The sequence below is a fragment of the Hipposideros armiger genome, unplaced genomic scaffold (assembly GCF_001890085.2).
Source record: "Hipposideros armiger isolate ML-2016 unplaced genomic scaffold, ASM189008v1 scaffold_486, whole genome shotgun sequence".
NCBI classification, from domain to species: Eukaryota; Metazoa; Chordata; class Mammalia; order Chiroptera; family Hipposideridae; genus Hipposideros; species Hipposideros armiger.
Genome location: NW_017731836.1, coordinates 1,187,033 through 1,214,876, shown reverse-complemented (window position 1 = coordinate 1,214,876; position 27,844 = coordinate 1,187,033). Strand labels below are relative to the sequence as shown.

At 34.2% G+C, this 27,844-nt stretch overlaps 2 protein-coding genes across 3 annotated transcripts in view; one reads left to right on the top strand and one right to left on the bottom strand.

Annotated features, from left to right (window-relative positions):
- CAPN7 (calpain 7) overlaps positions 1–26,447 on the top strand; it is a 37,988-nt gene extending 11,541 nt beyond the window's left edge. Inside the window, exons 6-21 of one of the 2 annotated variants that reach the window (XM_019667148.1) lie at positions 1,629–1,715; positions 5,139–5,265; positions 6,037–6,122; positions 7,298–7,391; positions 8,048–8,194; positions 9,565–9,671; positions 10,499–10,619; positions 14,917–15,061; positions 15,198–15,297; positions 15,577–15,712; positions 16,282–16,357; positions 19,795–19,940; positions 20,709–20,771; positions 21,341–21,471; positions 23,758–23,850; positions 25,455–26,447. In XM_019667148.1, coding sequence (XP_019522693.1) covers positions 1,629–1,715; positions 5,139–5,265; positions 6,037–6,122; positions 7,298–7,391; positions 8,048–8,194; positions 9,565–9,671; positions 10,499–10,619; positions 14,917–15,061; positions 15,198–15,297; positions 15,577–15,712; positions 16,282–16,357; positions 19,795–19,940; positions 20,709–20,771; positions 21,341–21,471; positions 23,758–23,850; positions 25,455–25,521 — 1,726 coding nt within the window. In that variant the 3' untranslated portion in view covers positions 25,522–26,447. Of the gene's footprint in view, positions 1–1,628; positions 1,716–5,138; positions 5,266–6,036; positions 6,123–7,297; positions 7,392–8,047; positions 8,195–9,564; positions 9,672–10,498; positions 10,620–14,916; positions 15,062–15,197; positions 15,298–15,576; positions 15,713–16,281; positions 16,358–19,794; positions 19,941–20,708; positions 20,772–21,340; positions 21,472–23,757; positions 23,851–23,942; positions 25,260–25,454 lie in introns of those variants that run through there. The other variant, XM_019667147.1, reaches the window with a different exon arrangement.
- Positions 25,996–27,844, bottom strand: part of SH3BP5 (SH3 domain binding protein 5) — a 78,531-nt gene continuing 76,682 nt past the window's right edge. Inside the window, exon 7 of the mRNA XM_019667145.1 lies at positions 25,996–27,465. Coding sequence (XP_019522690.1) covers positions 27,251–27,465 — 215 coding nt within the window. The 3' untranslated portion in view covers positions 25,996–27,250. The remainder of the gene's footprint in view (positions 27,466–27,844) is intronic.

Here is a 27,844-nt window from a genome sequence, read left to right as displayed (position 1 = left end):
TATTATCATGTGTAATGCTATTATTGTATAATTGTGTAAGTCACAACTTGAAATACTTAAAATTTGCACTAATATATTTTAATATTAGCATTTCTATTAGACATATGTTTTTCTGAAAATCCGAGCATTCTTCAAAATTTAGCGCTGAAGGTTAGGGTGCAAAATAGAGCTATTGCACACCAGTCAGTCACCTGTGCAACTTTGTAACCAGAACCCTAATGGGAAAAAAATGGTTACCTTGAAATAGCAGTTTAGGTCAGGGGTCAGCAAAGGGAAGCCTTAAGCTAGGAATGGTTTTTACATTTCTTTAAGGACTGTGAAAGAGAAAACAAAAAACCAACAGAATATGTGATGGAAACCTCATTGTAAAGCCAAAACTATATCCTTTCTGGCCCTTTACAGAAAAATACTTGCCAACCCCTGGTCTAGGAAGCAGCTCAGTATCTGGAAGAGCCTCAGGGATGTTGAAAGTGCAAAACAACAGTGACGTGGAAATCCTCGATTACATTCTGAGCCAGTGTGGCTGTGCATCAGTTAGTCTTTGGAAGAGATCCAGTCTGCTTAGAGCTGTGCAAGTCATAGAGTTGCTCATTTTTAATTTCCTAAAATTAAGCTGAAAGGGCTCCTTCCTGTGTAGCATCCATCTGATGGCATTTTTCTTTCTTTTCCTGCTGTAGATTTTAATTCTACTCCATTTAGTCTGGCTCTCTTTGTCTAGAAAAATTGCATATGAACCAACATAACACAGAGCTGGATAAAAAAGGTGTTTTTTTTTGGAGTTGAGAGACAGTAAATTAATAGCAGTCCAAAACTTGGGCTACTCAGCATCCAAAAGCTCCCTTCTACACACATTTGAAGTTCCATACTACAACAAAATAACTGTATTTCTGCCTCATAAGCTGCAGGTATCCACACAAGTGAAAAGCTCTCATATTCTCAAAAGGAGTTTACGCATAGTCATTGTATCCATCACTTAACGGTATTAATTGATCCTCAAATTCAGTCACAGTCTCTCTAAATATTGTTACCTAAAAATTAGGTTGTGAAGTTTCCCTGCAACTACTTCTAAATAAAATGAGGAAAAGACACAGAAGGAAATAGGTAATATATACCAATAAACATATACACAAAATGAAGAAAATAATGCAAAGCTACTACAAACCATGTTTCTTTAATTTGTCAAGAGGCCATAGCTGTTATCTATGACATTTCCTTCCACTACCCATTCCATAGTCTCATACCCAGAAAATATGAAGAACATACTTTCCAGAATTATTTTTGAAATCTCAAAATAAGCAATTTGGACTTAGGATAGAATTTGCTTTGCATCTTGGGTCAAGGACTCCTTCAATACCTGTAAGTGTAGGCCTGTCATGAGATTGTTTGGTTGTGAAGGATGTTAGTCTTAAAAGAGTAACTCTTATGAATTGAATTGAATCAGTTATTTTCTGGTATTCAACTATTTTGTGAAAATTTTGTCTAAATAAAGTTATCAACAATAAGAGATTGTTAGTTTAATGTTATTTTAAGTGCTATATCTTGTCATTTAAATTTCAAGGAGTTTAAGTTTGGTAATTAAGGTAGATTTAAACATTTACTTTAGATTTGTGTGTGTGTGTGTTGCACAGGACAACATCAAAAATAAACGGTGTGGAATATGTTCCTTTCATGAATATTGACCTAAGGGAACGTTTTGCCTATCCAATGCCTTTCTGGTAAGTAAGCACTGTTGCAATTTTTACTTCCAAAATCATTTTAATTTTTGAATACTTTTTCCATACTCTGAAGTCCAATTAAATTCATAGACTTGAAAGTAAAATTTGTAATAAAAAAAATTAATTGGAAGAGAAGTGTGGCTATGGAGAGGCAGTGGGGCAGCACAGCAAGAGTACCTGTTACCATTGCCTGGTAGTGGACACGTGTACCTTTTTTCTAACATTATACTCACATACTCACAGTGTCTAGCACAGTACCTGGCACAGAGTAAGTACTCCGTAAATATTTGGTGAAAAGAACTGAATGGAAAAGTGGAACAGAGTGACAATATTGTTGTTTACTAAGAAGGTACAATTCAAGAAAGGGATAATTATGAAAGTGTTAGCACAACCTTCCCAGACAGTGGCAGCTTATGTCAACAGCCTTAAAAATATTCTTTGGATCAATACTCCCAGCTTATAGTCCAACATAGGAAATAAAAATTCAGTCAAAGATGTAATGTATATAATAAGAGCATTCATCAAAGCATCTGTTATAGCAGAAAAGTATTGAAACAAATTATTCAACAATATGGGAATGATTAAATAATGGTACATCCATATTATTATATTAAATATTATGCTTTCCATAAAAAGTAAGTCCTTGAAAAGTGTAGGAAAGTAAATGTTTGCAATCTAGCTTAAAAAAAATAGAAAATTATACATATAACAGCCAATTTTTTTCATCTATGTATAGATAATAGAAAAAATGATGTAAAGATATACACCAAAATGTTTAGAGTGGTTATTTATAGGTAGCAAAACTGGGTGAGGGTGATTTAACTTTTTAAAATATTTTTCAAAATTTCTGCAATGAGCATGTTATATTTATTATCAGAAAACATCAGAGAGTTGAATGCTTATTATATACAGGATGTATAAAAGGCTCAAAGAACAAGAGCTGCTTTCTCATTTCTGGTATTTTGCTGTTCTTGGGTGGGCAGAAGTTAGACATCTCAAAGCCAATATGTTATCAACCTAATTTCTTCACTCAGGCAGGTAGCTGTGTGGTGCTAGCTACTGATTAGGATCTAATAAATTTTTGTATCTGAGAAACTTTATAAACATGGATATTAAGGGCATGGATTCTAGAGCCAAGCTGTTCAATTTCATGTCCTGTGTGATGCTGCACAAGTTTTTAAATCTGTCTCAGATTTTAAAATAATAATCGAATCTACCTCATACGGTTAAAGTGATTGAGTTAATAAAATATAAAGCACTTATAATGGTGCTTGTTTTATAGCAAGCACTGTATAATAAGGGTTAACTGTTAGAAAAATAATTATTTTATTCTAAATTATATTACACAATTGGGCTCTACATTTCAAATGCTGTTAAAACGTTTCTACCCCTTTGACCAGTAATTTCACTTTAGGAAACCAATTTTAAAAAGTATTTACAAATGTAGTTAATGATTTGCATAAAAGATATTTACCTATATTATTATAGCTATGAAAATGTGAATCAGTTATTCTAGTATATTCTTAAAGAATTATATCCAAGTAGAGATGTAAACTTTTAGTTCCAACCTTTGTGTAATAAATTAAGATAAATCATATTTTAGTGCTCATACAACCGTATGTCCATAAGAAGAATATTATATAGCCATGAGCAATCAAGTTTTCAAGAATTAAATAATATAGGAAAATGCTTACAATATAATTGAAACAGTAAAATGTAATACCATACAAACTGCCTTAATTTAGTCATAGCACTTGTCACAGTTGGAATAATTAAGTTGCACCCAAGTGTCTAGCACAATGTCTGGTATATGGGAGGTACTTGGTAAATATTTAATTAAATTTGGAGAAAAATTAAGAATAAATACTAAAATTAACTACTCTAACTGGCGAGAGTTTTTTCCTTGTTTTCTAAATTATTTTATGGTGAGAATAATCAGAAGAAAAAGTAACAGTAAACATTTTTAAATTTAAAGGTAACAGACTGATGGGAAAAGGATTCACAATTAATGGATCTTTGGTAGAAAGATTGATTTTTTAAAAAACTTTTTCTATTCTGGTCATGTATTAATAAAAATTATATTTATAAAATGTTTTTAATATCTTTAAATTTATAAGAAAAGAAAATTGAACTTGGTAACTTAGTGATAATTTTTGAGAATAAATATTAAGGAACCTTGGATTTACTCTATATTATGGTTCACATGGCAGGCTAATAATACTTAGTAATTAGACTATAGATTTGAATTAACCTTATTTTTTTCCCCTCAAAATTTTGTGATGGCTGTCTTTAAATTCTTCTAAATTCATTTAGCTCACCTTCTTTTTACAGTTAGCTTCTGATACTACACAGAAACCGAAATGTTACCTATATCACTCATGGTTCTATGAGAGCTATGAGATGATCATCAAAATACTTTGAGAAGTGTTATATACCATTTTCTACTCTAAGAGATTAACAATAAACATTGGCTTGTTAAAAGTTTAGAGATGTCTTCCAAAGCAAAAACGTATACTTTAATCAGGAGTTTGCAGATCACACCTGACCACAAAACCATCTTTCACCTAATATCTATGAACATTCTTTGAAAAAAGAGTATTATATTTGTTTCAGTTTGCATGTCATATACCTTGTATTATCCTAGAAATCTTTTGAAACCCAAGGATTTTTTTGCCCTTGTTCTACAAGAGGTGTGAGGAAAGTTAGATGTTTTTTATTTTGTGCTATACATCAATTTTAGAGAAATAATACACAGTATATTGCCAACACACAGTGAGTAGAGGGTAATGGATAAGAAGGGTGCATTTGGCACCAAAGACCTGGATTCAAATACCAGTGCTGCTACTTAGCTGCATGACCTTGGCAAGTTGTTTAATCACTTTAAGCCTTTTCCAAAAATATTTGCTTTAATAGAATTTTGAGAACTCAGTGAATAATGTATATAAAATACTTTAGCATAATGCCTGACATATTGTTATTCCTCAGTAATTAGCTACTCTCATTGGCCTTGAAGAGAAGAGTTTGTCAAGAACCAACATAAAGATATGTGCCTTCCTAGGTCCTTTTGAATGAATCAGCTTATATTGTTAATGGTTCCATTTTATTGAAACTGAATTTCTCAAATATAGCCATGCATTAAACTGTAAAATTATAGTCTTAAAGTAAGTATAAATGAATTGCTCTTCTGCTTTCAGTTATCTGTATTTTTTTTTTAATTGGGAAGGATGATCAGATTGGCTGGATTCATGGTTAAGTGTAAAGAGCCATATTTGACTAGAGAATTAATTTAGGCTGACATAAATATAGCTATGACCACTATACCAAAAAAAAAAAAAGTTATCTAGGCAATTTAATTTTGGTTTTGAGTCATTGTTTAAGGTTAATTTTATTATTATTGTTTTTTAATTTTTATTATTACCTCAGTGATAGATTGGGCAAGCTACCATTATCACCTAAACAAAAAGCTACATTTTCCAAGTGGGTACGCCCAGAAGACCTCACCAACAATCCTACAATGATTTATACTGTGTCAAGTTTCAGCATAAAGCAGGTAAACATTTATTTTGTATAATTTTTTATGAAACCTAACATTTTAAAGAATTCAAATATAGGTTTGAGCCTTTTCTTAGATTTCTATATATTCAGATGCATGGAAAAATTATTCTGCACACTTTGACTTAGAGATACTGAGGTAATAAAAGTATGAGTAACTGTTTTGAGCAATCACAAATTTTTATATAGACCCTATTTATTGATACATGCTTGCAAATGAGAAAGTCGAGAATCTGAATTTTACCTTTGATAAGAGAATAGATGTAAAAGATAAATATTGGGCTTATTTAAAGCACTTCAGTGTTGGAACAACAGTATGGCCTTATTGCAAACTTTAGTTAGGTTTTGCATTGAAGTCACAAATGTTTCCTACATTAGTATAAAAATAATGATCCTGAAATACTATGATTTGAGAATCTTTTGATATGCATATTCATCTTACCTGGTCATATAATAAACCAGCTTTACAAAATGCCTTAATTTTTTTGTCATTAAAAACAGTGTGATTAAGTATGCTTTTATCCGTGTAAGGAATGCATCATCCATATTTAATTATTCTAAAGTAACTTCCCTGAAATACCTTATTTGGTTTTTCCAGGATTTGTTTGAACAAAATATGTGTATGTTGGCAGTATGGCATTTCTATTATTTTTCTACTCAAGCAGCAATCAAGATATTTAGTATTAAAAGTCAGGTACTAGGTGCAATGCTGTGGTAATGTTGAAATTACATGAATGAATAAAATATATTAATAAATTCTTATTAACAGACAATAGTATCAGATTGTTCCTTTGTGGCATCACTGGCTATCAGTGCAGCTTATGAAAGACGATTTAATAAGAAGTTGATTACCAGGTAAAATTTTTTATTTGTCCCTTTAGCCCTTTTCATATAGTTGTCTCTTAACTAGAAATTTAAAACTTAGGCCTACTGACACAGCAAATGAAGAGGGTGTATCACTCAGAATATTATGGCCCGTGTGTTAAGCAGGTGATTTGTGAATGTGAACAGATTTGCTAAAACAGTCTAAGAATATATGCATATGTAGTTAATATATAGAGAATAAATATGTCTTGAAATAAGTGAAATTGGTAAAAGTAAAGTCATGTCCTGTTTATAATTGCACTGTGCTGTTCCGTAGCCCCTAGCCACCTGTGGATGGATATTGAGCACTTGAAATAGCTAGTCCGAATTGAGATGGGCTGTGTGTGAGTCTAAAATGCATCAGATTTTGAAAACTTAGCACAAAAAATGTAAAAATTTTATGTTAATTGCATGTCAAAATCATAATATTTTGGAAATGTTGGGTTAAATAAACTATATTATTAAAATTAATCTCACCTTTAACTTTTAATATGAAATATAAAATAATGTATGTAATATAAAATAACATTTCTGTTGGCTGAAACTGCTTCAGAATGTACTGAAATGTTACTGAAATACTTTTTCTTTCAATTTTTTAAAAGTTTTATTGGCTTCAGATAATTCATTATAATAATTAAGCATCATAATTTTTCATACAACTTTTCCTGAGTGTTTTTTGTGTGTTAAGTCCTGAAAGTACAAAGATGAAATACAAGTCTCTTATTGGATAATTTTGTGGAACTATATAAGAGTTGTGCTAATTTTATCTATGTCAGATTTGTGGTTAGTTGCCTTAGTTGTAGTTAATTTAAATGGTCTTGTCTTTATTTTGGGGGGCCAATAGTACATTATCTTAATTGGCTTAAAATATATCTACTTAATAGAAAATTTATTAGAGTATATAATTAAAAACAGCATTTTTCAGAGTATTGTGAAACTTATGCCCTGCTGTATGATTTCATAAGATACTTTATTTATCTACTTTAAAAAAGCACTTTGATTAGGAAGAAATTCTTTTTCTAGGCCTAATACAGAAAAAATATTCTCATGGTTTTTTTTTATAAAATTGCCAAGACAATAGCATATGTCTAAATAAAATATATCCTGCATAGTAGTTATATTGAATATTAATATTGGTATTTCAATATTTATTTTTCTTACAAAAGCATAATTTACCCTCAGAATAAGGATGGTGAGCCAGAGTACAATCCATGTGGAAAATATATGGTAAAACTTCACCTCAATGGTGTCCCAAGAAAGGTGAATGTCTCTCCCCACCCCAACCCCTTTTCTCTCTCCCTTCCCCACCTTTGCATCTTGAGTAGAATCATTAAGAAATGCTCTTGTGTAAACATTTACATGTAAACATTTAAACATTTAGTTGATTTTGAGTTTTTGATATTATACATATTACTAACAGTAACGTGTTAATAATTAAAAATAAAAATCATGACAAGTATAAAGTTTTTTTAAAAAATGGTTTTGGGGGACCGGCCGAGTGGCGCGATGGGTAGGGGCTGGCTTGGGACGCCAGAGGGCCCCGGTTTGGATCCCACATATAAAAATAAAAAAATGGTTTTGGGAAAATTTATAGAAAGTTCCAAAAAGTAATTATATTAGATATAATGTACATTTCTAGAATCTCTAATAATTTTGATGGTAGAGTCATAACATTTAACCACTTAGCTCAAGGTTATCACCTGACAGGGAGATTAGCTTGTAACTTGAATTAAGACATCATGTAATGTTTCAAAATTGATTAGGTTCTAGAAATAAGAAACTGTCATTACCTTAATAATGGACATATTATGCCTTTTATTTTACCAGTATGAAAGATATTTGGGGGTTTTTTCTTGATAGAAAAGATTTTAAGATATTTTGTACCACCTAAGAAAATTAATGTTATCTTTCTCCAGGTGATAATTGATGACCAATTACCTGTTGATCATAAGGGAGAATTACTCTGTTCTTATTCTAACAACAAAAGTGAATTATGGGTTTCTCTCATTGAAAAAGCATACATGAAAGTCATGGGAGGATATGATTTTCCAGGATCCAATTCAGTAAGTAATAGATAGGATTATCCAGACACAGACTTATGTTATCTAATGGGACTATTTTAAATATGAATTATTATAGATGATATTTTTGTGTAAAGGAAAAGAAAACAGATTATCAACCCCTGAAAAATGTTGATCTTATTATGGGAATACATACTTTCTTTTATAAGGTTAGCACATTGTATGGTAAGTCCTCACCTAATGTCTTCCATAGGTTCTGCAACTTTAAGCAAAATGGCATAAAATGAAACCAGTTTTACTACAGGCTAATTGATATAAACAAGAGTTTAGTTTCTACGGCATATCATCGTTGTTATAAAGAAACTACATATTCAAGAACCTGCTGTATATATTTGGTATTCAGGAAAGCCCAAAATGTATGTGTCTGCTGTTATGTTGGGATACGGGGCCATTTAAACATGTACTTTTCCAAAAATCTTCTTCAGATCAAAGGGATGTGTCATATTGTCATCTTATATATATTTTTTGATTTGTAAATTTAGGTTCAAGGAGTTCTTTTTTGTTTGTTAGTTTTCCCCAACCTTAGCACAACTTAACCTGTAAAATCGAGATGTGTGCCAATGTCCTTGAGTTGTATGAGTTAAACCAGAAATTAAATTAGCATGACTGAATTATGACACTAACCAGCCTGTGGCCTTAGAAAAGGTATTTAACCTTTCTTAGCCTCTTTGCTTGTCTGTAATATGAAAATAATATTCACCTCTCAGAGTTGTAAAGATTAAATGATGTAGTATATGCAAATCGCCCATCATTCATACCTGGCTAATTTCCTTGCCTAGTACCCAGCCTCCTTCATTGTTCTGGCTCTTGTAATGCAAGTTAGAGAATGCATAGGTCAGAGTTAAATGTAATAGGATGTTAAAATTTCTTCCCAGACTACATGCTCAGTGGCTCTATCCTGCAAATATTTTAGTTTAGCTTTCTAATATTTCATCTGTTAATTTACCCAGTGCAGCTCAGAGAGAGATAGAATGAGGATATACGTAAAACATTAGGAAAATAACTATCATATTGTATAAAGTCACTATGGTGAGTGACTATCATCATCATTATTAAAGCAGTATTTTTCTGTTACATGTTTTGACTTTTCATCATCATATTTATCTGTAAAACAATTCTGTTGTATTCAGCAAAAGCAGCAAAGATTATAAGGAAAAGATAAGCTTATGCTCAAATCCAGGTAGTAATTTCAGTTAAATAAGTTTATTACTGGTAGAAAACAACTTTCTACCTCCTGGTTTATTCTTATCAAAATCATTATACCAAATCCATGAGATTTAATAGCATCCTGGGGATGTATTTAAGAGCTTGAAAGAAAATGTTGACAGTCCTAAAATGTGTTTATGTTGCAGAATATTGATCTTCATGCACTGACTGGGTGGATACCAGAAAGGATTGCAATGCATTCAGACAGCCAAACTTTCAGTAAGGATAATTCTTTCAGGATGCTTTATCAAAGGTAAACATTTTCTCTCCCTCCCTCTTTTTTTTTTTTTTTTTGTAGTAAAAGAGGCTATTTCAAAAACTTCAGGCCTTATTTAGAATAGATATTGCAGAGGCTATCATTTTCAGTTATTAGGGAAATTGTTTTTTTAAAGGCTCCACTTTATGTACTTACTGCAGCAGGCCATTGATTATCCTCACTGATGGATATATAGTTAATCCAAATTATAGATAATCTAAAACATTTGAATCTATAACATGTAATATGGAAAAATTGTTTTGTACTTCCTTAGTACTTACCAGTTTGAGGTAAGGTGAGAAAAGAGAAGTCTGAGAACATAAAGAGGAAGGAAACTTAAACCTTAAATGGATATTTTACATATAGGTAGAGGAGTGGCTATTAGCTCCTAGTTTATTTCACAGACTTAAGGCAGTGGATGGATACAGCCACCTTTACTTCAAAAAGCTTGTTAACATATAGGGACTGGAAAATTGTCTATACAGCACTACACATTCGTTAGTGAAACTAGAAAACTCAATGATTTGATAAAATGATGTTGCTTTGGGGAAGTGCATTTGGCATTTCACATCTTCATCTTGATTTGTAAATCATTTGAAAATTTAGCATTTGCTTTCTTCCTTTATTGATAGGGATAAATTATCTGATGTGCTGTGAAATAGAAATATACTTCTATTGAAAGGGGTGTGGGAATAGCTTAATTTAAAAACGATTCCAGATTTGTGGAAATTCTCATGTGAACCATTAAATTAAAGGAAAGATGGTATGATCTGAGATTACAAATGTGTCTTCCTTTAATTCTTTGTCTATTGGGGCCATTCCAGGTTTCACAAAGGGGATGTCCTCATCACTGCATCAACTGGAATGATGACTGAGGCTGAAGGAGAGAAATGGGGTCTGGTTCCTACACATGCATATGCTGTTTTGGACATTAGAGAGTTCAAGGTTTTGCCTTACATTTTTTTCTCGTGTTTTTCTTGTTACTAAGACATTGCAAAGATCCCAAATGATATACTAGACTTTTGAATATTGACAAATCAAGGCTTAAAGGTGAAGTTTAAAAATCATTCTAGAATACCTGTTAAATTAAACAACTTGACCTCTCTACCATTGGGATTTATGAGATAAAAATATGGGAAATGTAATTACAATGACAGCATAGATGTTGATTGCAGAACAGAAATACTATATGCCTGTTCTCTTTTTCACAAAAGTAGCAGAGTTGAGGTGACTACACAGCCCTCAAGATTTGGGGCTGCATTCAGGGTCAATCACAGTGTTAGGTTCTAGAGCATAGTAGACATTCAGTAAATACTTGTGAAAGGACAAAAATAAATAAATAAGATACCTATGGATAGGAAACATGCCAGTGGGTTTGTAGGTGTTTCTCTTCCAAGCAGCCCTTGTGTGCGATCGAGCATTTCAGACCCTTTCTCAGTGCTCAGATGTAGGAATGGTTGACTTCATTCCTTCTGAGGTTATTGATTATTTTTAACTGAAAAATGGATCTGTTCTCTGGATTAGAAAGTACAAAGATTTTATTAAGGAAGGACTCTTTTTCCCAATGGTGTGATACCTAAGCTGTCTAGCCACTGGAAAGCTTTAACTAGCAGTGTCTTTCAATTTCCCACTTTAACTTCTGGGAATAAGGAGTGATCAGGCAGCAGTAAGAGGGTGCCACTGTGTATTAATTAGATTTTCTTCTGTGGCATATGGAATTATATGAATTACAAAGGCAGTAGGGACCTGCTGCAACATTTAAAAATGTATAGTCTCAAGGCCTTCTCCATCAGCCAGTCGTTGTTGCACCCTCCCCTGCACCCCCATACTGTTTAGAATTGTGTCTTCCTTTAAAATGGCATGAAAATTAACTACTTAAAGCAAAAAATATAAAAATTTATGTGAAATTGAATAAGCTGAGAAGTTTGTGTTTGTTTTAGAAAGTAATTTGCCATAAACAATCAAAACATTGGGAATAACAGTTGCTATTATTTAGTACTGTGTATATATAATTTTATTGTTGGAACATCCTTTGCGGTAGGTCTTAATAGGTGACCAGTATTGAGGTAATGGCAAAAAATTTAAATTTAGATAATGAAACAATTAATATGAAAGTAAGCTTGAATTGCAGGAAGATTTCTGTGACTATTATATCATTTACTTTGAATAATACAACTATTTGTTCTGATTGTGCAAAGGAAACTAGACAGATAACATGTTTATGAAAAAAATAGGCATCTGTGGTTTGATGTGAAACCAAAACATTAAAAAATTGCTTAATGCCAGTAAAGTAAGAATTTCAAATTAACAGTTTTTTAAATTAAAAATAGTAGCATTATTCACACAGTATCAATTCCACATGGCAATTATTCTGTAAAGATCAAGGCATTTTAGAACATGTATAGGTGGAGTAAACTGTGGCCTGGTAACAAGTATTTCACTGTGAAAATGCTCATGTTCACATCATAATTCTGTGAAAGTTACTGACCCAGCTTGAGCAGACATCTCACACTATGGAGTTGACCCCAATTTCCTTTTTTTACATGAACTCTTTGTAGTCATGGTTGATCTTTACCTAAAAGCTTCTTCATGTGTGTTAAAATTCATGGAGGATTTCTGCAGTATTTTTGATTGAGTATATATTTGTAGAGTTTTCTGGATTCATCATTTTTGTTATTTTTCTTGACTGTTTTGAGATACTTCCTTAGTTTTGATTTCTATTTAAAAATATTTCCATATTTTTTTCATTCAGGCATTTATCTCTAGAACCTCTTTTGTGCAGATAGTTTTCATCTTTGACTAAAACTGTTCCAAATCTTCGGTCATTCATCACTTTCTTCACTTAATAAGATTTTCTTATTAATATTTGAGTGCAAGTGTTATCCTTTTTGACTGCCAGTATTCTTTTGCATATTCTAAGATCTTCATTTTAGCCTCAATCCTCCTTTGGGTCATTTTTTTTTTTTTAATCTCCTCCATGAGACTATGTTCCATAGTCTACTGTGAGGGTGCATCTCACAGTTTCAAGCTGCTGCCTCTAAGTCCAGACATGTCTTACCAATGGATTTCTGATCCCATCCAGGGCTTTTCCTTTACTGCCACCTGGAAATAACTTTGGAAGTGGGGTGTTTTATTATAAACCAGAATTTTTTATTTTTATTTTTTTTTAGTTTTCTAGCATATCTTTCCCTATTCAAGGCCCTCTGAATTGCTGATTCTCTCTCTACCCAAAGAAAACCTACAGCCATATTAGTATCCTTGAATATCAGTGATGCCTGGGACCTACCTCTGAAAAGTTTAGTAGTAATTTCCTCTCTTTTATATTTCTTTTTTAAGAAGTGATAGAGCCCTGAAATAAGGCAGATTTCCCGCTCACATAGAACTAGGTTTTATAAACAAGGAATTAGAGTTCTGTGTCTGTTGGCTGATGTATGGCAGGGGCAGGGGTGAAGCACAAATGGTATAAAAGAAATTGAGAAAAGAAATTCTGTTAATGAAGATTCTAGGGAGTATACCCCAAGATCAATGAGTCTTGCTCATGTCCAGAAATCATTACAACAGATGAAGATTTGCCACATTTAAAATACCAAAGGAGGGGTGGCCTGTTAGCTTAGGTGGTTAGAGCGCAGGCTCATAACACCAGGGTTGCCGGTTCAATTCCCACATGGGCCAAGGAGCTGTGCCCTCCACAACTAGATTGAAACAACTATTTGACTTCGAGTTAATGGGTCCTGGAAAAACACACTGTTCCCCAATAAAAATTTTTTTAAAAAAAATTTTTTTTTGAAGTTTCCAAAACAGTTTGATTTATGACATCATTAGAAAAAGAATACAATTTCCTAAGTTGACTGCTTGAAATAAGACAAATACTCCTTTGGATTTACAAACTCTTGTTTTTCTGAATCAGTGTAATCAATTCTGTAGACACACCTGTTATTTATTGAGCACTTACCATACATAACCTTAACGCTCTTTTCCATAAACTCAGTAGAGACTTCTGAAAAAGGATAATAATTACCATCTCATGGAGTTTATCATCTCATTTGAGAGATAAGATTCCTACATTTGCACAAATAGGAAACAACATAGGATATTATTTGTTTTAACCCTCCGTTGGGCGCAACTAATCTCAGATTCATTATATACAAAGATGCCACTATGAAACACATCTTGACTGTACTAAGTCACAAACACGACTGGTGATGGCTTACAGTAGAGGGGGAAGATAACAGAAGCGATGAGTCACGATACTTAACTGTTAGACATCTGAAAATTTGTGTGCAGTGAATCTATGAGATCAGTTGTGCCCGACAGGGTTAAATTAATGTAATGTAGATTATTAGCACTATAAAGTTTAGAGGAGAGGTAGTTATTAAGAAAAGGAAATACTAAATGCTAGATATTTTGCATGTTACTTCATTTAATCTTCACAACAGTCTTCTAGGAGACAGTATAATCCTCATTTTACTATATATGAATAAACAAATGCTCGAAGAGGGTAAATGACCAAATCAAGGTGCCCATAAAGCTGGTAAGTAGTAGAGCTGGAATTTGGTCCCATTTAATTCTGACTCCAAAGTCCATGTTTTTTTTTCTTCACTGCTTCCATCTTCACAGAGACAATCAGGGGAGGAAGAAGCTAAAAAGGATCTGAAAGGAAGGGTAGTTAAAAGGGACCAGAGAGGGCCTTCCACGGAAGGGAAACAGCATGAGCAAATGCCTTTAGAGATGAAATTGAATAAGGATTATTTATGAGATTGTGGGAGGAAAGACTAGATTAGAGGCAAAGATACATGGGATATGAGTACTGGAAAATAGTGGGGTCAAAGTAGAGTAGGCTCTGAAAGGACAGGAAATAACTGTTGCTGTAACTAGCACTGCCCAATAGGACTTCCTACAGTGATGGAAATATTGTCTGTGCTGTGCAGCATGTAGCTACTAACTACACCTAGTCCGTGAACACTTGAAATGTGGCTAGTGTGACTAAGGAACTGATGTTTTAATTTTATTTTAAATAACCACATGTGGTTAGTGACTACCATATGGCCAGCATAGCTCTATGGATAGTCATTTACAGTTTCTGATCTGGTATGTGACATGGTGACAGTGTTAATTAAAGAGTATTAATTTCAAATTGATTTGGCAGGAAAACTGGTAAGTATTCAGAGAATGATACAACTAATAAAAATATGGTTAAAACTGTTTCACAACTTTCTTGTCTCCTGTTTTTTTTCTTTAATAGGGGCTGCGATTTATCCAGTTGAAAAATCCTTGGAGCCATTTACGTTGGAAAGGTAGATACAGTGAAAATGATGTAAAAAACTGGACCCCAGAGTTACAAAAATATTTAAACTTTGATCCTCGAACAGCTCAAAAAATAGACAATGGTAAATACATCTTTTTGTAATTTTAATACCATTTGATCTTTAATTATCATGCTTTAAGAATGTGAAATGTGTTTAACTGACTTAAGTCATTTATCATTAAGATATTTTTAGATTAACAAAGACATCTAATTTTCAGGCATATTTTGGATTTCATGGGATGATCTCTGCCAGTATTATGATGTGATTTATTTGAGTTGGAATCCAAGTCTTTTTAAAGAATCAACATGTATTCATAGGTAACTTTTTTGTACATTTCAGAATATGCTTTATTCCAATTTTTCATTTAAAATGAAATTAATTTAGGAAGACTAATATTCTCTCTTTCTGTCGTACCCACAGATGACTATCATTTAATAGTTATTTAATGCTGCTTGGTTATGCCAAAACTTTTAAAAATAATAAAACAAGAAAACCTAATAACGTAATTATAGCTGAAAGAACACTTTAAAATAGTAATATATTTGAGCTCTGTGAGACATTTAATTACTTCCTTCTTTGTTGACTTTATCTTTTAGTACTTGGGATGCTAAACAAGGACCTGTGAAAGATGCCTATAGTCTGGCCAACAATCCCCAGTACAAATTGGAGGTGCAATGTCCACAAGGGGGTGCTGCAGTTTGGGTTTTGCTTAGTAGACACATAACAGACAAGGTACTGATGATAGACTTCTTATGATATTCCACACAGAAATTCTTTGAAATATAATTAGACAATTGTGAATAAGATATGTAATTTGATCACCAGCCAATGGTTTCATTTATATAGGTGGCTTGAAAGTAGTATTTTCTTAGATAAGTGAATATTTCCCTCTAAGGAAATTTATAATTTAGTCATATACTTAGACATTTTATTCAAAAATCATGTCTGAAGAAAAAACATGAGGGACTTTATGCTTTTTAGTGAGGGTTTTCATGTTGATTATATATGCTTTAGGTCTTAAGATAAGCTAAAGGAAGTGTGGCAATTTTGAGTCATGAGGCCTGATTCTAGAAAGGACAACCATAATTTTAATAGCTTCACAGTCTTTTTTAAATATATTTCTTCATACAATATGGTCAACCTATTTTAGTGACAGTTTAATCCAGAATAATAAAATGTATTTAATGGCACTAAATAGCTGAAATAAATGCTCTTAAAATTAGAATTTATTTATTTTTTTATCCACATAAGAGCATTTTGAGCCTATTTACCTAACCACATTGGATTCTTTGTGCTTTTAGGATGATTTTGCAAATAATCGAGAATTTATCACAATGGTTGTATACAAGACTGATGGGAAAAAAGTATATTACCCAGGTATGTTTAAGTAGGCAAACATTCAAACAGACATTAAAATTTTATTTACATGATTGAGTTGAAAATGACGAATTTTATGTAGACAGTATACAGAAATTAATAATTATGCTGCTAGACTAATAGAAACCATTCAGGCAGCTAGGTGGGTATTTATGCTACTTATGTGTTTTGGTTTGTTTTTGATAGAGACCTTAGGAATTCAGGATTTCACTATTCTTACACATTGCTGTTAGAGTTTTATTTCTAAAACTTAAATCATATCTTTTTCTCTGATCAAAAATTCTGTGGTTTTCCATGGATTCTTGGATGAAGTCCAAGCTCTTCCCATGGAGTATAAGGCTTTTATATTATGGCCTTAACCTTTCTTCCGCTTTTAGCTCATGCTCCCTCTTTTCACAGCACCCTCAGTGAGGTACTGGCTACCCCTTAATGCATCATGCCCTTGTTGCCCCCTTTTTGCGATTTCTTCTGCCAAGAATCTCCTCCCTACCTCCTGCCCACAGTCCTTTTACTCTGTTCTGCATAATGAACATAGTTAAGATCCAGCTTTTATGTTATTTCCTCTGTGATAACCTTTCTGCCAGGCAAAGTGAATCTTTCCGTCTGTGGGCTTCTGAGACATTTAACATATGGTATTAAAACCAGTTTGTTTTCACATTCAAAAAAAAAATTACATCACCTACTAAGTGATACGAACTGTTTATATTATCAGGGAGACATAATAAAAAAAAAATAGTAATACCTGTGTGTGAAGAAATGAATAGGGTCATGTGTTAGTAGTGACTGGTTGCTTGCTTTGTTTGGGTGGCCATGGAAAGATTGTTTGAGAGGGATAAGAGGAACTCTGAATGACAAAAATGAATCAGCCATGCAAAGAAATAGAGGGAAAAGCATTACTGGGCAGAGGGAACAGCAACTGCAAGGACTCTAAAATGGAAAAGATTGTTTTTTCGGATCTGAAAAAAGGCTAGTAGGCCTGGGGGAGTGTGGTATCAGAAGAGGTCACAATAGCATTTAGGTTCAGATCATACGAGGTTCTGTAAGCCACATGAAAACATTTGGATGTGGTTCTGAATATGATGAGAAATCTTTGGCGGGTCTTGATCAGGAAAATGACATGATCTGATTTTTTTCAAAGAACATTCTTTGTAGAATATATTGGAAGGGACAAAAAATGGAAGTAGAGAAACCAAGTAGGTGATTTTGTGAGAAATGGTGGTTTGAACTTCACATGGTAAGAGTGGAGGTAAGGAGGAGTGGGCACATTTCGGTAGGGTTGTCAGGACTTGTTGAGTTGATGTAGGGGACAAAGAGTTATCAAGAATGGTTGCTGGTTTTTTTTTAGCTTGTGTGTAGAAAGGTGTGGTGTCTTCTGAGATGGTTAAATGTTGGTGGGATGGGGAGGAAGCAGATTTGTTGTAGAGTAAAATCAAAAGTTAATTTTTGGTTTTGTTAAAATTGAGACACCCTATTAGATGTCCAAGTGAAGATGCTGAGTAGGCAGTTGGATTTAAAATTCTGGGATAAGGTTAGGACTGTAGGTATAGATTGAGGAGTAAGGGGCATATAGATGTCATTTGAAGATAGCGCTGTATAAACCATCTATGGAGAGATTTGGAGGCACAGAGATGAATATCCAGGGCCTGATCCTTGAACTCTGACATACTAAGGTTAAGCAGAGGAAAAGTTACTACAGAAGAATTTGAAAAGAGTACCTGATGAAATACAGAGTAAGGTTTCACATATCCCAAGGGAAGAAAATATTTCATGAAGGAAAGAATGGACAACTGCACCGATTGCTATTTTAGAGGTCAGGCAAGATTAGGTTGGAAAAGAGACTGTTGGACTCAGCGTCCTGGCCATCATTGTTGACCTTGACAGGAACATTTGGAGGAGAGGTGGGCTAGAGGCCCAATTAGAGTGGTTTGAGAAGACTGTGAAGGAAGCAGTTATCGACAGTTCTTTCAAGTAGTCTGTGCAAAGAAATGGGCGAGATGGGGGAGATGGGATGAAAAGTGGTTTTGTTCAGTTTTGTTTTGCTTTATCATAGTAAATCATGGCATCCTTCCCCATTACACTGTGTTGAGGGCAGGCACAGATTCTTAGCAGTCATGATCCTTAGCTATTCTGGCATCTGCAGACATATAGATCCAAGGATAAATGTTGGGTTAAACCAGCCAAATTTTCCATTTTCACATGTTCATTATACAATCAAAAAAGCACAAATGCTAAGTTGTTACATGGCTTTTGAATTTCAAATATGTTACTCTCTTTACTTGGATTTTTTTTTTTTAAATGCTCTGTCTTTATTTAACACAGTGATTTTGCCTTTCTACTTTTCTGGTTTGTAGTTTTATTTTCATCACAGCACTCTGAGATAAAAAGAATAGCCCTATTTTTGTTCCCCATTTAACAAGAGTAAACCGAGACATAAAAATGTTAAAAACCTTGTCCAAGGTCATAAATATGCCCATTATTTTTCTCTTCATGCTAGATTACATACCTCTAAGCATTAGAGACATGTTACCTGTTTGACATACTAAAATCTTTAGTTTTTCTAATAGATTACATTATAAGTAATCAGTGTTCCTAAATAAGCCAAGTGATACAACACTGATCTTAAATGACATATGGTAATTGACATGCATGAAATAACTATTATGTCAGCTTTGATTGATGAGATTAACAAAGTATATATCAGGCAGCATTGTTTGTGAAACCAAAATACTGGAAATAGTGTGTATGTTTGTACAATAGAATATTATACAGGCAGTTTTAAAAGGAATAAACCAAGTCTATGTAGAACAACATGAATCTGTAAAAAACATGTTGAGTAAAAAGTGAAAGATAAAAAACAAGACATATACAATCCTGTTTTTAGATATATGCTCACAGAAATAAATTTACCCATTCATTCTTTTTTAGGGATGTATGTGTGTTGAAGTCTAAAAAGACGTTCATCAAATCCATCATCAGAGTGGAACAGAATAAGACTAAGGGTGGTAGTTAAAAGGGACTTCATTTTATAAAGAAACTAGCATGGCAAAAAAAAATGCTAATTCTGAGTGGTGGGAAATATAGATATATTTTTATTTACTTCTTTGTATCTTTTTAAAAATTTCCTGAAAAGAAAAAAAGAAGCTAATCCTGACTTTAAAATCTTCTACTGGAGAAAAAAATGCAACATACTGCAAATAGCAGGGATTATCTTATACCTCATTGAATGTATTCTGAAAGATTGCTTTTGCTTATTAGGAACTTTTATTTTAAATTGTTTAATTGTAAAGCTTCTCATTAAATTTGTAATTCTTTAGTACTATTATACTTGAAGACAGAATCAGTTAAGGGGATGTTCATCCATTTGTTTTTCCTACCATCATCCATAAAACTTAAATTTAAAAACTGAAGTCTCTTTCTATAAACTTGTTTATTTGCAGCAGACCCTCCCCCATACATTGATGGGATTCGAATTAACAGCCCTCATTATTTGACTAAGATAAAGCTGACCACTCCTGGGACTCATACCTTTACATTAGTGGTTTCTCAGTATGAAAAACAGAACACAATCCATTACACAGTCCGGGTAAGTAAATCAACATACAATGACAAAACAATAATATGAAGTACATAATATGCTCTGCTTTGTAAGTAGGATTAGCTACAGAAAAGTTTATTTCTGGAAGTTGATTGTTATCTATGTATTTTTGTGTATATGTGTTTGTAAGTATATCAGTTCAATATTATGCTTTCTGCAGAAATGTTTTTGAAAAGTAATCTTTTATTTTGAATAACAGTTTTAATCAGCATTTTAGTTTTGAGAGTAATAGTGTAGTCCTGAGGTAATGTAGTATGTTGGACTAATAAATTCACAGAGCAAGCAATAAAAACTCCTCTAGTCTACATAATACTTTTATTGACTTAAAAAAAGACTTTGAATTTAGTGAAACGGAATCAATTGCCTATAAACATTGCTCTCATGTAGTTGGGAAGGTCATTGTAATTTTGTTCTGCATAGATTTATTTGCCATAGATCAATAAAGAAGCTCAATTTGAATAACGTTTTAACGATAAAGGGGACATTGGGGAGCTAATTCACCCCTTCATTCTTCAGATGCAGAAGCCAAGGCCTAGAGAGATTGTAATTTGTCCTGAGTCACACACAGTAGCAGAGAAAACCAAGACAAGATCCCTAGCTTCCCAATTCCCAGTTCAGTAAACCTGGATACCAGGCTGCCTACAGATAGATAATGGCTTTTATATGTGCCAGCTAATTTTTTAATCTTCCAATATATTTTTATCACTTTGGTGTTTTTATAACTTGATCAGTACAATAAGTATTTTTTTAATATAGGTATATTCAGCATGCAGCTTTACTTTTTCAAAGATTCCTTCACCGTACACCTTATCAAAACAGGTAAGAGAATTCTTTCTCTGGGTCATAATCTCAGAGAAATCTAAGAACTCCCTTTCTTTTTTTTCCTTTTCTATTTTTATCCTTCACCTGTAACAATTTCTTACAAAATAAAAATATTCTGGGATTCAGAAGGAATAAGGGAAACATAAGTAGCCTCCATCCAGCCTAGGTTGGAATACAGGATCTTCAGTGATTCTGTGGGAATAAATAAGAAATTCAGAGAAAGATTAATGCAGACCTTGGTCATTTGGGAAGGCCATGTGGATGAACCTCTTAAGTAGAATCTGAGACTGACTTTGCTGGGTGGGCTAGATGTATAGAATAGGATTTAAGGGAGAATTATTGGCAGAGAACAACTTGATTGAAGGCTGAGAGAGGGAGCTAGGGCTTAGTGTAGCACATTAGCCTGGCTCAGATGGAGAGGTACATTGACTCTCAGTGGCAAGTAGATTGGAGAGAGGGTGGAGCCAGAGTGGGGCGTTGCCTTGGGGGTGGGGGGAGGAGTTTTGTCTTTAATGTAAAATTAGAGAATGTGAAGTTTTGTTAATACAAAAACTTTGTTTTATTAGATTAATGGAAAGTGGAGTGGTCAGAGTGCTGGAGGATGTGGAAATTTCCAAGAGACTCATAAAAATAATCCCATTTACCAATTCCATATAGAGAAGACTGGGCCATTACTGATTGAGCTAAGAGGACCAAGGTTTGTGATAAGTAACTTTCTTAAATAATATTAAAAATGAGCATAGTGGAACATAATAGGGTTTTGAAACAGACCTATGTGTATATGGACACTTGATTTATGATGAAGATGGTATTGCAGAGGTGTGTGGAAAGGATAGTCTGTTTGATAAATGGTACTGGAATAATTGAATATCAATGTCCCAAAAAGGTAGTTAGACCCCTGTCTCCCATCAACTCTAAAAATCAGTTCCAGATGGATTAATAATATAGGAGATACCTTAAAAGATTTTTAAATGGAAAAAAGCCTACAGTTTTTAAAAAATAAAAACTTGACTAGGAATGTCATAAGAAAGATAATCCAAATAGCCAATAAACAATTCTAAGAGTCAAAAATTTGAAACAACCCAAATGTTCATTAGTGGCATTTAAGATTACAAAGTAGTCATATCATAAGAGTCCTATCTAACAGTGAAAGTAGATTATAGCTACCCATAACATGAGGGATAAGTCTTAAAAACAGAAGCCTAAGCCACAGAAGCCATACACAGCAGCCTAAGCCACAAAAGCAATACATTCTGTATAATTCCACTTACATGAAGTCAAGGACAGACTAAACTTTTGTCTAACGATGAACACTTCAATAGTCACACTATATACAAGGCAAGAAAGCGATACCATAAGCTAGCTCTGTGGGCACAGCTGTGATCAGAGGAGGACACAGCGACTTCTGTAGTGCAGAGGCTTTTGTTGAGCTAGTGGTAACCCAGGTGTGTGTTCACCTTACAAATTATTTGTACGTTTTTATGTATGTTGTGTTATATTATCACAGTTTTAAAAGGTTTAAAAATAGAGAATACAGGGCCGGCCGAGTGGTGTGATGGTTAAGAACTGGCTTGGGATGCCAGAGGGCCCCAGTTTGGATCCCACATATGAGGGCCAGTGACACTGCCCTCCACAGCTAAGATGCTGAACAACAGCTCAACCTGGAGCTGGGCTGCACTGAGTTGCCGGCGACAGCGTAGGCTGCAGCCCCTGTGGCATTGGGTTGCCATGGGCTACCGTATGTAGCCAGCAGCCAGTGTGAGCAGCAGTCCAGAAGCTGGCGACTGATCTGCCTCACCCGGGAAGAGCGCAATGATGGTGCCAACATGGGCCAGTGAAGCAACATCCTTCACAACTAGACTGAAGAACAAAATGACAGCAACTTGTCTGTTCCCCTTCCCCCAATCCCCCAGCGCTGTTCCCATCACCCCAATTCCCCAATAAAAAAAAAAATCTTTACAAAAAAAAATAATAGAGAATACAAATAAAAATAGTGTACTTCTAAATGAAAATGAGGCTTAATTTTGCCCACCTTACAAACCACTTCTTAAGAAACTAATAATCTTTGAGATATGACGAAGCTATTTGCCAATCATTTTAAAAGCTTTTACCAGTTATTGATAGGTGAAATAAGGTATCTAATTGCCTTTTGTATTTAATTTCTAGATAAACATGTAAAAATGTTTGTGTATTTTTTCCTTTATTGCCTAGTTCATATCTTTTGCCCATTTTTCTGTTGGTGGTGTCATGGTTTTCATAATTGTAAGCACAAATAAGGGTATGTCTGTAAGGATATTAACTCCACATATTTGCAAGTATTTTTCCCAGATCATTTTTTTTTTCCCCACATAGAAATTTCATTTTGAAGTAATCAAATCTGTCTTTTCTGGTTTATTTTGCTGTGGACAGGAAATCTCACCCTAATAGCAAATACGTTTTCACCATATTTTCTTCCTGTTCTTTTATGATTTTATTTTTTTGCATTCTATTTTTTTAATCCATATGGAAATATTTTTATATTTGGTGTGAACTACAATTGAACAATTTTAAGTTTTTGTCACTCCCATCATCATCTAAATAAATAATCTTTTCCCTACTGATTCGGAATTCCATGTCTACCATATGCTAATTACTTTCATAAACTTAGATTTTATTTCAGGGTTTTCTCTCCTGTCCCTCTTTTTCTGCCTAATACAATGATAATATTTTATCACTGAAATTAAACATTATCTGGGAGCTTGTAAAAATAGTCTCTACTAAAGTTAAATATTAATCTTTATAGCTTCAATTTTAAAATATAGTGTTTTCTATAATTAAGAGTAAAAACAGCATACATGTGTTTCAGAATGTTTCTTCCTACTGAAGCTTTAGAAAGCAAGCATGTATTTGATTTTAATAGTACATCTGAACTTTAGGTAAACTTATTTTAAGGTATGTATGTATTTGAGACTACTTAACAGTAATTGTTTCTTTTTACTTCTAGGCAATACAGTGTTGGATTTGAAGTTGTAACCATTTCTATGGTGGGAGATCCTGGTCCCCATGGCTTTCAGAGGAAGTCTAGTGGTGACTACAGGTAACACTAGCATTTTGATTATATCTGATTTATAATTTGCTTTTTGTGGCATCATCTTCTATAAACCTTGTTTTTATTTTCCCTGAATATAGGTGTGGGTTTTGCTACCTGGAATTAGAAAATCTACCCGCTGGGATTTACAATATCATTCCTAGTACTTTTTTGCCTAAACAAGAAGGACCTTTTTTCTTGGACTTTAATAGTATTATCCCCATCAAGATAACACAACTTCAGTGATAGGAAAATCTCATCAATTACTGGATTTTATACTTACCAAACAATCAACCCTTCAAAAGAGGACACAAATATCCAGGACTCAGAAACACAACAATCAGAACAGAATTCAATCTCTAAAAATGTTGCAGTGGAATCTGGTGTTCAAGTCAGGGTGTTTAGCAAGAGTTGTATATAGTCAGAATTACCCTCAATTACTTTAGCAGTACCATTTACATGGTTTTGTGTGTATGTGGAGGTGGCTTGCATTTAGGAGCCACATTGTATTGCAGTACAGATGGTTACAGGTTAGACTCAGTCAGCACTGTGAGATGTCTTTGCTGAGAGGGACCTGAGACCAATGAGGGACGTAGACTCTGAGTGGGGTGGTAGGCTGGTATAATACTCTGAATACTGACATTGTCTTTCTGGCGGAGCATGTTGTAAGTTAAACCTGCTTGTGTTGTGACTCTACTGTACATCTTGGGCAACTAATTACCAAATGAATCATGTCAACATACCAGATTTTAATTCTGCATTATTTCGGACTTTAAATGTTTATTGTTGCCCAGATGTTATGAAAGAATAAAGCTGTAAGAAATACTAATTAATTTAGCATGAAGACGCTCATGCTTAAGAACGAAGGTGGTTGACGTTAGCGGCCTGTCTCCCATGGTTCCAAGAGAACTAAAGAATATTCACTGTTGCAGTTCTTTTTTATCAGGTTGATGAAAGTAGTAGTCTGAGACATTGAAGACGTTACAATTTAGTTTGTATAGTCTTCATTGCTCTGCAGTTCAGTGCTCTTGTGGTTAGCATTCTGAAGAAAATACACTTGAGAATTTAATGTTTGATAATTGGGGTTGCATTGGGGAAAACTGCCAAGATACTACTGTTGTGTGTAAATTCCCAGTTGTTTACATAAAAACCCATCAGAGAAGAATGATGCTCACGATTTTAAAGATCTGAAAATTAGTAAGGTGGAATTTTTCATCGTCTCTACTTTATAATGATCAAAACTTATTTTGTATTTCTGGTACATTTAATTGAAATAAAATGTTTATACTTATGGAAACTGCATAGTTTAACCTAGAGAAATTAATTATTAAAGGACTTCATCTAGTATGTTCCATCTAAAAGAGAAAAGAACTCATTATTTGAAAATTTACACTTCAATAAAAAAAAATCTGTTAACATTCAAGACAGTGGCAGATAATTATACTAATGAGATTTCACCTTGGTAAATACTTACTGCTTTTGATTTTAGATACTAATTTTAGATGGAATAACTAATTTTCTGTTGCCCTTTCAAGAAAAAATCTAAAATAGAGGTGTACTTATTATAAACACATATATGATTTGAACTTCTTGTGTTAAAAATCTTCTTACAGGATACGAACTGAAATAAAACCTAATCCCTGCCCTCAAAAATCTAATGGAAGAGATCTATATAGGTGAGCAATTTAATATATTGTAATGTTGAATCCTATAATAGAGCTCCAAACATTTTGCTACAGATATATAAAGAAGGGGATGATTCATTTTGGCTAGACAAATATAGAAAGAATGAATCACCTGGGGAGCTTTTAAAAGCCCAATGCCCAAATCAATTAAATCAATCTCTGGGGTTAAGAGAGAGTATTTTTTAAGCTTCCTAGGAGATCCCAATGTGAAGCAGAGGTTGAGAACCACTCCTCCAATATAACCACCTTATCTTTATTTTCCTGACACTGTGTCTCCTTATTTGGCTTTTTAGTAGCAAAAGTGGAATTCTAATTCAGTCCTTGGTTATCAGGGCTTAAATTATTAGGATCCACGACCTTCACTGAAAATAAGAACAGATGACCTCCATGCTCTTCGTATGACAAGAAGGTTTCTTAGAATAGAATTAGTCAACATCAGGATTTATGTGAAGTCATAGAAAGTCATACATTTTCTTAAGCCATTTTTATTACACTCAAGGTATTAAGACAAGTACAAAATAACCTTGTAATTAGGATACTGTATCAGTCATTAAAAAAGGAGAAAACACTACAGTATGAAGAGATTTACAAATGTGTAAAATATGCAAGTCGTGACAGAATTAACTTGAAATGGGGTTGCTTTTTTCCTTTTAGAAATGCCAACTTTTCTTAAATAAAATACAGTGCTCTTAAATACGTGTAACCATGAAAACATTACAGAAAAGCAGTGTTAACACTTACTACTATTAGCATAACAGACTCCATTGTGTCTATTTAACAGCCTTTGCCAACACATGCCTACTCCCTTTTCTAGCCTTAAGAAACAATTTCCTCTAAGAAATACTAGTGCAGCATAACCCTTAAATAATGTTTTATTTTTAAAGTTACAACCTACAGAAAAATTAACACCTTGTCAATTTAGAGTAACAATGGCAACCATTCTTCACATGCACTTCTCTTAGGATAAGTCCCCTCGGCTTGTAGGATAAGGTTTATGCTCTAGAACCTTCCCTCCCACAGCCACAATTCCCCTTCTATGATATGTCCTTGCTACCCTCTTCCCCCCACCCCTACCCCCACACTGGCATTTACCCGTCCCACCCCAAAAAGTGCAGTTTATAGTAACCTTTATAGAAACTGGTTTTAATGAGTGTCCCAACATACACACATTCTTTAAAAGCCCCTTCTGAACACCAGAGATGATAAAAATGAATTAAGATTTTGAATTTTTTTTTTCCAGCCTTCACTGGGTCAAACGGTGTGTTCTGAATATTTGAGTTTTGTCTTGTATTCTTGTTTGTTTTCATTTAGATTCCCTAGGATATAGAGGAGAGAACATCTCCATTTTCCCAAAGAAATGGAGGGTGAGAGAAGGGAAGGGAGCACGCTGTTGGGCCCAGCTGGGCCTAGCTTCCCAGCCCCTTTCCCGGCTCGGGTTCTTGCGTAGGAACTAGTTATTGCTTCCATAACACTGTTACAGGTAATGTTCCACAGAGGCTGTGAACCTGGTCACAGTCCACCTGCAACAACTCTGCTCTGAAAAACAAACCATCTCAAGAGCTCTTACCCAGAAGTAAAATCCTCAGCCCTCAAGGTCACTGAAACTTCCTTAGTGCAGTTTAAACGCGTACGATTTGGCATCTATTAACTGATTATTGGCACAATGTTCTCCACAGTTCTGTGTATAAATATCGGTATGCACGTGGGCCAGGACTTTGGGTGGATCAGCCGATCTGCACCATTTTTATGTCGGCGACAATCCCCTCTCTCCCCTTTGAGCACTGGAGGGACAGCTGCTTCATCCTGTTCACCAACGCCTTGCCCTCAGGGGGCGTGCTGCCTTGGCTCTTGCCGCCATCACCGCTGCTGCTGCTGCTAAGACCCCGACTGTTGTTGGCTTTGTCACTTGTTTTATTCTCTGCCCCTTCTGCTCTGTCTCCTGTAGAAATGTAGAGATTGAGTATTGACAATTCCAAGAGTCACTTTGGCCCAAGTCAACCAGCTAGCTGAACCCCCAAGAATCTCCCAGTGTTGCCCAGCCACGTATATCACAGAGGGTTCTCCATCGCGTAACTGCTTACTGCTTTTATTCCTCTATGCGTTTTATGTATTCCTTATCTTTAGAGATGAAACTTGTCATGCTCGTTTAATAGTTGGGAAACAAACCTCTCCAGCGTGTGCTCGGCAAGAGGACTGTTATGATGAGACACACAGAACCCACGCTATGGAGCCAGGAGCCCCCAGAGCAGGACTTTGAAAGCACCTCAGTGATCAGCACTGACAGTAACTCAGCACTGGGGCTCCGAGACCTGGCAAAG